This window comes from Anolis sagrei, chromosome 2 (genome assembly GCF_037176765.1).
Source record: "Anolis sagrei isolate rAnoSag1 chromosome 2, rAnoSag1.mat, whole genome shotgun sequence".
Lineage (NCBI taxonomy): Eukaryota > Metazoa > Chordata > Lepidosauria > Squamata > Dactyloidae > Anolis > Anolis sagrei.
In genome coordinates, this window is record NC_090022.1 from 127,175,082 (window position 1) to 127,187,434 (window position 12,353).

At 38.8% G+C, this 12,353-nt stretch overlaps 1 protein-coding gene across 17 annotated transcripts in view; it reads left to right on the forward strand.

Moving 5' to 3' along the window:
- WIZ (WIZ zinc finger) overlaps nt 1-12,353 on the forward strand; it is a 71,090-nt gene that overhangs the window by 4,765 nt on the left and 53,972 nt on the right. For 13 of the 17 annotated variants that reach the window (XM_060764444.2, XM_060764447.2, XM_060764450.2 and 10 more), the window contains exon 2: nt 6,717-7,170. The exons of 1 other annotated variant lie outside the window; for it this stretch is intronic. In XM_060764444.2, the coding sequence (XP_060620427.2) occupies nt 6,798-7,170 (373 nt within the window). In that variant the 5' untranslated portion in view covers nt 6,717-6,797. Of the gene's footprint in view, nt 1-6,716; nt 7,171-12,353 lie in introns of those variants that run through there. 3 more of the 17 variants (XM_060764442.2, XM_060764443.2, XM_060764449.2) reach the window with 3 other exon arrangements.

Below are 12,353 nucleotides of genomic sequence, written 5' to 3' on the forward strand. Positions count from 1 at the left end.
GGCAACATTTGCTAATATGTCTGTATAGTAGCTCTAGGATTCCTATCTGTCTATGTCTCAGGAATTTATTATTTGTCTTTCTCCTAATTATAACTTCAGACAGTTCTTGTGGGTTTTTTCGGGCTATATGGCCATGTTCTAGAGGCATTTCTCCTGACGTTTCGCCTGCATCTATGGCAAGCATCCTCAGAGGTGAGGACCTCACCTCTGAGGATGCTTGCCATAGATGCAGGCGAAACGTCAGGAGAAATGCCTCTAGAATATGGCCATATAGCCCGGAAAAACCCACAAGAACTGAGTGATTCCAGCCATGAAAACCTTCGACAATACATTATAACTTCAGATCTCATAACAGATTAAAAACCTACCTGTAATATTCAGAGTTAACAAAATGACTCAATTCCTTTGCTCCTAGCTTCCATATTTCTAAGGTGTGGGAGGGAGGCAGGAAGGCAGCAATAAGAATGTTGGAATGCTTTAAGTTTTGGAAGGAAAGTCACAGTTCCACAGCTAGAGCAGGGGTCCTCAAATTGAGCTGCCCAGACTCTTTTCCTTGGCACCCAGGACTCCCCCCCTTTTTTTGCTTCCAAAATCCAATTTCCCTTCTACCTCTCAGGGGGTACTTTGATTGTGTTTTTCCTGCAGGGTGGACAGGGGTTGGAGTCGATGGCCTCTGGGGGTTCTGCTATTATTGTTTTTGTTATTAGTATTGTTATTTCAAAGGCTGGGTAGCCATATGTTGGTGGTTGTTTGATATGCTTTTCCTGCATGGCAGAAGGGGTTGGACTGGATGGCTCTGGGGGTCACTGAAATAGTGTTAAGTTTATGTTGGTTTAAATTGTTCTTCATTTTCAATATTGTATTCCTTCTTCTTTTTTTTCTTTTCTTTTTTTTTTTTTTTTTTGCACCGTGTGAATTAGTTCACACAAACACTCTCCATCCACCTGCCACTGGCCCAGCTCATGCCTGATACATATAATATAATATAATATAATATAATATAATATAATATAATATAATGTAATATAATATAATACATAAACATTTCTTGGGGCTCTATGACTTTTGCTTCAAGAAAGAGCTTGATGGCTGTAAAAGTTTGAGAACCCTTGAGCTGGAGTTAAGTGCTTGAGGGAATGTCTTCGTGAACTTGCCCATGGTTTAAAATCAGCCATACAGACCTTTTCCAGGACTGGGGCACTGTCTGAGGCAAGGAGGGTGGTGACTGGAAAGAGAATCTTCTTGATTGTGTCTGCCAACTCCTTCTTCAAAAACAGTCTACCTGAAATCTGCATTACGTCTGACTACATGGCTTTCATGCTATCTTTACACTGGATGCAAGCTGCTCTAAACTTGTTTTAAATTGGGCAGTGGTATAGAAATATTATAAACAAACAAAAATGGACACAGGCAGAAATATGGTTTGCCCTTTGGCTGCTCACCTATGGGCCCTTGTTATTTGCTTCACATGGGTGACAGATTGCATGTCTGGATGGAAGATAACAACCCTTTATGTGCGAACTAACATCTGTTGATCACATAACTCTGTGTTTGGTCTGTTTCCTTGTCATTACATCAGAAATGAATGTAATGGGATTTTTTTCTTAGTGGGAATATGATAAATACAGTTGTATATTTGGCACTGAACTCCAAAAGCTAACTTCATCTCAATATTGTAAACTTTCCCAGGGCTTGAAATTTTTTATCATTTCAGCCTCAAGAAGAGTTCCGGTGAAGACAAATTTTCCATGTTTGTGACATTTTAATATAATAATAATAAAGGTTAATTGAAACATGACTTTGTCTAAAGGTCGGTTTTGTTGAATTTAGAACAATTGCTCCAGGTTGTTTGCATGTTCAGGCAGACACTAATTAAATGTTAACTACATGTTCAAAGGCTTATGGTTACAACCAAGAGTGAATGCTGGCTTTTTCATAATTGAGTAGTTCATATGTGATGGAATCTTTTCTTTTTTCTTTTGCATTAACTCTATTAATTGCTGAAAGTGGATACGGGATTTCAAACACAGTATTGCATTTACTTGTGGCAATGTGAGTCTTCATGGTGTAGGTGCTTGAGTGTTGGATTATGACTCTGCAGATCAGGGTATTAATTACCTACTCAGCTACTGAAACTCATTGGATATTTTTGGGTAAATCACACTCTCTCAGCTTCAGAGGAAGGCAAAGACAAATTGTCTCTGAACCAATCTTGCCAAGAAAGCCATGTGAATGGCTTGCTGTAAGTTGGAAACAACTTGAAGGCACACAGCTACAGCAACAACAAATGTAATCAGGTATTTAGCATCTTCAGGAAACTAGCATCTAATGTTAATGGAATTGTTTATACACTCAAGGCACTACTTCTGGTGTCAAGGGAAGAAAGACTACAAAGGGAAATGGTTGTGCAAAACCTTTACTTTCTGAAAGCCACTGCCTCTCAGGACGACAAAATCTAGGACTTCTGGCAACATTCCTGTGATGCTATCCCCAGGTTTTTCAATGGTTTGTCTTTATGCTCATATTGTAATAGTTACAGTGGGGGAAATCTTTTCAGCTAGGCTGCTTCTCAGTTCTGTTTGTTATTCTTGTCTCTCCCTTCCTACACAATACTGCTGAAATTCAGATTTTAAACTTGCTGTGACTGGGACAAATCTTTAGTTCTGCTCAGCATGCATGGTGTCATAATTTTTGGTCAAGTTCCTCAGATTGATTTTCTCCTTGGAAAATACGTCAGCAAAATCTCTTGAGATGTCTGACATTTTGTTAATTCTATTATTATGATATTGGCTTGGAAAATACAAGAAGAAATACACCCCCCTTTTATGCTGTGATGCTGTGAATGCTTTTTTGAGACTAATATAGTGAGATTTACTTCAACCTAAAGCTGCATAGGATTGTGCTCTTCCGATTTAAACAACTCTAACTACACTGCTGTTTCAGCATCTTTTCCTAGATTGTTTGAGGACATCCCAATGTAATGTGTTCAGACTATATTATTATTAACTAGTTTGGGTTTTTGAAGTTAATACCATTCTGATTTGTGTTTTCTAAATGCATCAGTGGCAAATGATAAAGATTCTGCCTTATATATCTGAACATCTTTCAAAAGGATGCTGTTCAAGTGCTGATAAAGGGTGCAGTTTGTGTGTCTGTATTGCCTTTCCAACAAATGGCACCTAAATCGATTATTACCCAACAGTAGCCATAATAAATTAAATCTTGAATAGCTTACTGTATCTTTCTCTGGTAAAGGTATGCAACAAAGGGAGTTTTGGCAGGGCATCCATCCACCATGGTCGGTGCTTTTTGTATAGTGGCATTTGTCAGAGGCAGCATATTGTGGCATGTGCTATCTAGGTCTTCAACCCAAGGTTCACACAGGGAAAACTCTGATAGAAAATTTGAGGGGGGGGGAACTTACTTATCATCATTGCAAGAACAGTATTTGTTGCTCTTCTTGTTCATCATCTATGTGAATAAAAAACGTATTCACAAGGTCAGTATTGGCACACATCACAACATAACAGATGAGAGAAAGCATGGCATAGATGCTATTGTTGTTTAGTGAATATGTCATCCAGGAACAGCTTGTATGGAAAAAAGTGCAACAAATGGGTTCATCCTGGGTGGATGAGAGGTAGGAAAGCTTCCCAAACTGTTTTCTCCTATATTTCATCTTGCACTCCCCCTTTGCCAGCCAAGTGTATTTGCTCAGACATCCATAGGATTCACAAAGTATCACTCTTCAGCATCTATCTCCTCCTAGTGGCAATTGCATTTGTTGTTCTGCTGGCATTGGCCTATGTGCCACACTGACCACCTTATTTATTTATTTACAACATTTCTACCCTGACTTTCTCACCCCGGAGGGGACGCAAGGCAATTGACCCATGCCAAATTCTGCCTCATAGTAGCATTTCTCTGGGATTCAGATTGATATTCTTAATATTGGTTCTTCAGACACCTATCTCAATTCAAAAAAACCAGCTAGTGGTGCCAAGTAGACCAAGCAACAATGTATCCCTAGGTTCTCCTGCAGCTATGATGTTATTTAAATTGTCTTAAATAAAGATTTCTTCAGTCAAGCATTCTGAAACTCAGTAGGCAGGCAAACAGATAAGTCTGTGACTAATACATTTGTATTATTTTTATTTTTGTTTGAATCAGTGAAGATACAGCAGGAATTATACCTGCTTTCCATGGTCATGTCTCAGATTTGAATTTAAGTTAGGATTTTAAACAAGTTTTAGCAGCTTTAATTTGAAGAATAATCTAGATGCTACAGTTTCTGAGAAGGAAAAGGTTGTACATTCAGAATTATAGGCTGTAATGCTATGTGGTAATAATAATAATAATAATAATAATAATAATAATAATAATAATCTTCATTTATACCCCGCCACCACTTCCCCAAGGGGACTCGGGGTGGCTTACATGAGGCCAAGCCCAGTAGTACAATAAAACAATATACAACAAGAACACAGCAGAAAAAAAAAATATAGAACCAATATAAATATACACATCAAACAATATAAAAACAATATAAAACCAGAACATTTGAACACAGAAAATTAACCACAGTGGGCTGGACCAGTTACAAAGGATTAAAATTTTAAAAATACTGGGTGAGAGGGCAATGTAATGTGTCAGGATAGGGGGTCCAGGGAACAAAATAGGATTGGATTGCACTGGTAGGACAATAAAGTGCTTCCGAAGACATTTTTGCAACTTCAAAGTAAGTTCTTCCCATTAAACCACTGGTGATGGCCCTGAGTTCTGCATATAGGACTCTCTTCCAGTGAAACAAGGACAGTTTTCCCATGATTTTCTCATTCTTCCCCTTGTATCTTTCCTAATATTCTCCAGAGAGCTCAGGAGTACACAGGAATGGAGAGCCACAGAGATGGGAGAACTGGCAAAAATAGCTTTCTCCACAAACAGTTGAATGAATGGCTGCTGTGAATGAAAGGAGTCTTTCCATTCACGAAATAGACAAATTGACCCAATCTGTGAGCCAATAGTGAGTTTGCATATAGCTGGGGTGGGGAATATTGGATGGGGGGGCCTGCATTGGCCCCTCAGACCATTTGGCTTAGCCATTCGTCTCTCACCTGAACACTAACCAAGTACATACTCTACTTACTCTGACCTGGTGCTTTTAACAATCCTTGCCAAAACTGAATCTCAGATGAAGATTAAAGAAATGACAGGGCACAGAAATGACCCCAGGAGTCGATGATACAAATATTGGACATGTTCTAATCTAAATCCAAGATGCAGGATTAGCACAGCAATCAGAGCAAAAATAATGAGCACCTAAGACCACCAAGTTGTGGCTGTTGTAAGTGAGGAAGCACCTTTGATGGTCTCCCATGGTACAGATCAGGGTTAAACTGGTATGTATGCTTGTTGAGGCAGGTCACTGAAGGAGGATGAGGTTAGAGGTTTTATAAGCCCAGACTGTCGTTGTCTTGCCCCCTTTCCTCTCTTTTCAAGGCTGGATCAGGAGGATCTGATGCTCAGCAGGATCTGTGGCCGTGATTTGTGTAAACCCTTTTTGCCTGGTTTTTTATGGTTGCAGGTTTGACACAGGGATGAATTGTCAGTACTGCAGGAGGTGGGAGACAGATTGCTATTTGTGAACTAGCCTTCCCTCCTTGCTGCCTCTTCTTCCCTGTCCCAGTAGATAATAGGGTTACATTTACTATACTTTTACCTCTCAGGCATTTACTCTACAATTTGGGCTGTTTTTGCTCATGAATTTCTCAGCAGAGCATAAGGACCACACAATCATTAGGTTTGGCCTGGAACGGAAGGATGCCTGCCTAGTCCACCAACTTAACCCAGTTCTTGTTGCTCTTCCGAGCCATGGTCCTGCTTCTTCTGCTCTTGTCTGGGCCAAAGTGGAAGCAGCTGTGCCGCATGGCCTTTGGACCTTTCATTTGATTTTAATGTATAAGTGTATAATTTATAATATAGAATTGTATAATTATTTATAATAATAAAATAAATATATACATAAAGGTATGGCCCACCAATTATGCTATACATATTCAAATGGCAGAAAAAAGGTTCCCCACTCCTGGTATATAGGATATGCTGATCAGCCACCTATGGCAGAATCAAATCTATATAAGGGTTGTAGTAGGCACTATAGGCAGCCCCCGAGTTACAAACACTCGACTTATAAATAGCTCATAGTTAAGAACAACGGGGAAATAACAGGAAATGAGAGAAATCTATTCCTTGGAAGGGAAATTCACTCCTGAAAGAGTCATTATGAGGAAAAGGTATCTTCACCAATCCTTGTTTCCATAACAAGCCAAATTTTTCAAAATCCAATTATGACAGGGACAGAAAGTGAGGTGAAATCTTCTGAAAAATGGCACAGACAGCCAAACAAATGCTACAGAGGTGTCAATACTTCCCTGTTCTGATTTAAATATTATTCAATTTAAGAACAAACCTACCTATTTTGTTCATAACTTGGTGGCTGCCTAGACATATACACATACATTTATATTATATTATTTTTCATTTTTTCCTCACAGTTGTTTGTTAAATGGAATTTACTATTCTTCAGTCTAGTGTGTAAGGTACTGCCTCTAGGTATAAGGTACTCTAGGTAGAAGCCCTGGAAAGAACTTACTTGAAATTCAGTTTTCTGAATGCTTTGGAATGTGAGCCATTTTGACTTATTTTTTAAATTATAGGTTGTCTGGCTGTAATTCCTCCAAATCTACCAAAGCCTTGATATTTGGTTTGTGAAATCAACCCAGCAGCATCCACAAGGAATGGAGAAAGTTGTTTCAACTGCTTTATCCGAACAAGAGAAAGAACCCAAGGATGGTGAGGAAAAAGCTGTGCTGATGACTGTGATGTCAAACAAAAATGATCTTGCTTCCATTGAGTCTTCCCAAGGTGAGGAGAGAACAGCTGTCTTTTTGAAAGATGCAAAAACACCTCCAAAGAGTATGGCTCTGTTGAGTCCATCAAAGGAAAGGGAAATTGGTCTCAAGGAGGCAGTCCATAATTCTTCCAAGAAACCAGAAGCAATGAATAGAGAGGGAAAAGCAACCGGTGTGATGGGTAGCTCTAAAGAGGACCCCAGCTTTTTGTTAACATTCACTGACCAAGAGCCAGATTTGGAAGCCTGTGCAGTGACAGGTAAGTCCCTTGCCTTGTGATGACAGGCATTTTTTTCATAAAGTTTTATTTCTTTCTTAAAAGCTCAGGCAGAACTGTATGAAACAAAAAGGAAAGTTTTTTTTAACAAGTCAGTAGCCATTCCAGAAATATTTGATGCAGTTCTTTTGCTTTAGATAATTGGATTAAGGATTTTATCCCATGGGGGGTGGGGGGAAGCAAAGGGAACTATATTTCCCTCCTTCCCTCCCTCCTGTTTTTCTTTATCTTCTGGGATGACCACGTCAATGCCCATCCTTCCCCCAATTTATCCTGCTTTTCTCCATTTGGAATCAGGTAACACCCGACGGGTCTAGGGCTTTGTTACCATGTGCTACGGAAACGGAGCCCCACGGAGTACCACTGGAAGTGCCCTTGTGTCATGTGATGACCTCCGTGGTGCTCCTGTGGGGCTGTGTTTCTGAAGCGCATGAAAACAGATCCCTAAACCTGTGGGATAAAGTCCTAAGTGGAAATGTTGTCTAACACAATAATATGTTGTTTCATTCATATAGAAATACATGTATAAGATCAGAAAGAGTTTGAGATTAGGAGCAGGGTAACTGTCTTGTGGGGGAAAATGGAAAGTGTGTGGTCATTTGGGTGTAAGACTCCATCTTGCATCTGCCCTGGCTAACAGGGCTGATGAAAACTGTAGATCCACAAGATCTATGGAAGTGGGGACACAGGTTCACCATTCTTACTATATAGTGCAGGCTTGTCACAGTTGGTATGCCAGTAATAACCCTTGCCTTCAAAGGCATTGCTAACTGTGCAAATGAGAATTGTTATTGTTTATGCTGCTGCCCCACCTATAGAATACTGTATGTGCATAGAGTTGGTCAGTAAAACATTCAGAGAAGATAAACTCTACAACAGATTATTTTCAAGGAAGGGTATCGCATATATAAAGAACGGATAAATCAATCCCGCATTGCTGCCACCAATTATAAAGGATCGGCTAAATCAGATCCGGCATCGCTGGAACCAATTAGTTAAAAAACGAATAAATCAATCCCACCATCTGGCACCATTTGTAAAGAATCTAGCTGATCGATCTCAATTGCTGGAGACCAAATCATAAAGATCTATTCAGATCACTAATCAATGCTTCCACCATTAGTTTCTTCAAAACTGATTAAAGTTACTTTGGAAATCTTCAAGTATAGAGGGACACTTGAGTCAGGTTTAGATGAACAATAAATAACAAAGTTTATTATATAGAACGGGTACAAGTGCTTCAATATCTTGGCTGTTACAGAAAGTTGTGTCTTAAAAGCATGATGGTTACAAGAATGGTTCTATCTTTGTTACAAAAGAGTTTCTTCTCTCCCTCCAAAACAAAACAAGAATTCCAACAGGACTGTGTCTCTGCCAGAGATCCTTCAGTAGCCCAGATAAATCTAGCCTGATTCTATCCAGCTACTATCCAGCTAACCTTCTATTAGCTGTAAGTTTGCTTTAGCTACCTTCCTAGCAAACTCCTGGCAAACTTAGGCCTTTTTCTCTAACTCTAACACCACTCCACTTCTAAACTCTCTTTCTCTTCAAACCCTAAACTATCAACTCCTCTCCAAAACTTAAAACGCTCATTTTTTCCCTCTCAGTTCCTCCTAAACTCCCCCCCCCTTTTTCTCAAACTAAGGCCCGAGGACCAGATAGGGCCCTCCAAGGTCATTTACCCGGCCCTCACTCACGGTCAACCTAAGTCTGAAACAACTTGAAAGGACACAACAACAACAACAACAGTCCTATCTCATCAGCCAAATGCAGGCCCACACTTCCCATTGAAATACTAATTAGTTTATATTTGTTAAAATTATTCTTCATTTTAATTATTTATTGTTTTTAAGTGTTTTTTGTATTACAAATAAGATATGTGCAGTGTGCATAGGAATTCATTCATGTATTTTTTTCAAATTATAATCTGGCCCTCCAACAGTTTGAGGGACTGTGACCTGGCCCTCTGTTTAAAAATTTTGAGGACCCCTGGCATACACAATAGAAACTATGCCTAAACCAATATATGAAATAAATAATAAATAAATAAATATATGAAATAGAGACTTTATGTGATGGATGCTACAGATGCCACACTTTCAGCTTCTCATGTGGTTTGCCAGTAACAGCAACAACTTTATTTTTATATCCCGCCTCCATATCCCCGAAGGAACTCAGGGCTGCTTACATGGGGTAAAGCCCAACAGAACAATTAAAAACACAGCAAATTAAAATTCCAATCTTCTGCTCCTATTGCTTGTTTGAGAAATGTGCACAAAATAGAAATACATTGAAATGATTTAAAATACAATACATCTGCAGTTTTCCTCTTCAGTAATAGTTCTCCAGGGGAGCGTAAGAATCTAAGTTCATTCATGTTCTAAAGTTTTCCTTTTAAAGAATTTAGGATCATCAAGCACAGACACTTATGGGGATCAGATATACAGTTAATGTATGTGACTCCAAAAAAGGAAAGGCATCAAATGTTTGTAGTTCTAACAGTTTTAAAAATCAGAAGATTCTGGCTTTTCAGTTTTGTTTTTATTGCTCCATTCTCAGCAAAGAAGGTAGAGTAATAGGGGTTTTAAATTCAGGTGTGTGCTGGGTTTCCTCCCCACACTTATATATTTGTTTTTAAATGCTTTTCATTTTAGGTTTTAATTACAGCAATTTGCTTTACGTTATTAACTATACTTTCTCTGTTGGATGTTGTTGTTAGCTACCTTGAGTGCTGTTAGTGGATCAAGAGAGAAAGGATAGAAATCTCATCAATAAATTTCCACATATTGCTGTGAATTTTGTTTGCATGTGTTTTCTCTCAGTTGGAATTTTGTTATGAGGATATTTTATTTTCTCGTCTCTCAAAGTGTTGTATTTTGAACTTGTGAAAGTGCAGGTACAAAGGCCTGGTAGAGGGGCAGTGTGGTGCCATCTATTACTGTTGGGGCTACTGTGTGAAATGTGTCAGAACTGGATGCTTGTAAAAGTGAATAGCCTGCTATCAGGTAGTTGGGATGGGTGTATCTGTCTCTATGTAAATAAATCAAAGTCCTCCTCAAACCTTGTATGATTTGCACATCTAGATATATTAGTCAGGGGGTTTTTTTGCCTGTTTTGCTGTGCTTTTGTTTATTTATAAAATAAGGCAAAGGAATATGCAAAGCATTAAAAATACACTTCCTGGTTATTTAGAATTTCAAAATGTATTGTTTTAGTTTTCAAAGTGAAAGTTTCCTGGAGGCTTTGCTCAGAAACTAAATTTCACATATTGACTGCTTTTATGGAAAATTAACTCATTTCTGTTGTATAGCCTGTCATTATACTGAAAATCTAGCCAGATCTTATGAAATATAATAAAGGAAAAAAGACAGGCGACTGATATATTGTCTGTTTTGGCTGTAGATGGGACATTCCAGTAGTGAAACAAAGAGTAATTGATTAATGTATTGTTGAAGGCTTTCATGGCTGGAATCACTGGATTGTGTAGGTTTTTCGGGCTATGTGGCCATGTTTTAGAAGCATTCTCTCCTTGACGTTTCACTTGCATCTATGGCAGGCTCCTCAGAGGATGTGAGGTCACAACCTCTAGGGATGCCTGCCATAGATGCAGGCGAAATGGATTATACAGTTGTTTTCAGGACATATTATATGACCATGTGAACAAAGCCTTCAGGTTGCTTGTCGAACAGTGCTGCTTGGCAAATTATCTCTTATCTGTTTAGTCCATTACCTGAATAGTTGCTTTATTGAATTATAGATACTTGAGAACCCTTCACCAAACACATAGGTAGTTCTACAGATGGGTGATGGAAGAATTGTAATAATGTAATCCAGAATATACTCATTGAGACGTAAGTCCTACTATGCCCAATGGGATCTATTCTCTAGCAAGTTTATTCAGGACTGCAGACTAAACCAATCTCACAAGATTCTTTCTTTCTTTCACTTCATTATCCTAGCATAATCTTCTGCTGCACAGAAGTTTTAACCTGCCTTGATTAAGCTATTTATGTTCCTGAATAACCACCACCGACCCCAATATGCAATATTGTTCCATTGATATTCCTTCAACACATAGCTGTGTTCTTATTTTTGGAAGTACATATTGTAGGGTGTGGCTAGTAGAAGTGTTGGACTAGGACACTGGGAGACTGGAGTTCCAATCCCATCTTGGCCATGGAAATCCACTAGGTGACTTTGGGCAAGTCACATTCTTTCGGTCTCAGAAGATGGCAAAGGCAAATCCCAGAACAAATCTTGCTAAGAAACCTCTAAGATGGGTAGCTATAAATCAGAAATAATTTGAAAGCGCTGAACAACAACATACTACAAGTTCAAGTCTGACCAAGTTTTGATAACAGCTGGGATTCTGGGGAAATCTGTGTAGCATAATTTCTAGTTAGGACAGCTCAAAATTAATGTCAGTATGACATAGGATCACGTGTAATGAATTGCCTTTAAAAAAATTAAACCAGCCACAAAAGCAAGTAATAAGGTAAATTGTATTGTCGAAGGCTTTCATGGCTGGAATCACTAGGTTCTTGTGGGTTTTTTCAGGCTATAGGGCCATGTTCTTTAGAACATGGCCCTATAACATGGCATTTCTCCTGACGTTGCCATAGATGCAGGCGAAACGTCAGGAGAAATGCCTCTAGAACATGGCTCTATAGCCCGAAAAAACCCACAAGAACCTAATAAGGTAATTTTTTTTGCAGAACTATTCTGGAAAGGAAACCTTCATTGGCAAGAACACAGCAGCTTGAAACTCTTTCTTGTTGAGAGACAGACAGCTTGCAGGAAGCAGACCTGCACAATTTTTATCAAATCTTATCAAATCATTACTACTTTGTTCAGTTTGTCTGGTAGAGCTTTACTGCAAAGATATCTGCTTGACCAGCGATGGTAATAATGCAGTCCTTCTATTGTCCAACTATATGTGCCAGTTGCCTTAACCTATGCAGCCAACTGTGAAATAAAATCCAGAGCTGCATGATTTCCATTCCTGTGTCAAGCCTTTGTAGTGAAAGAAGCCATAGCATCCCTCACAGGTAATAGCATACATGCACAGACAGTGGGTGAATAATTGGAGAGAATTAATTATTAAAGTGTAGTTCAGTATGTCTATGTTAGCTTTGTTGCTATTTTTAATGTTTTTTTTCCTGATC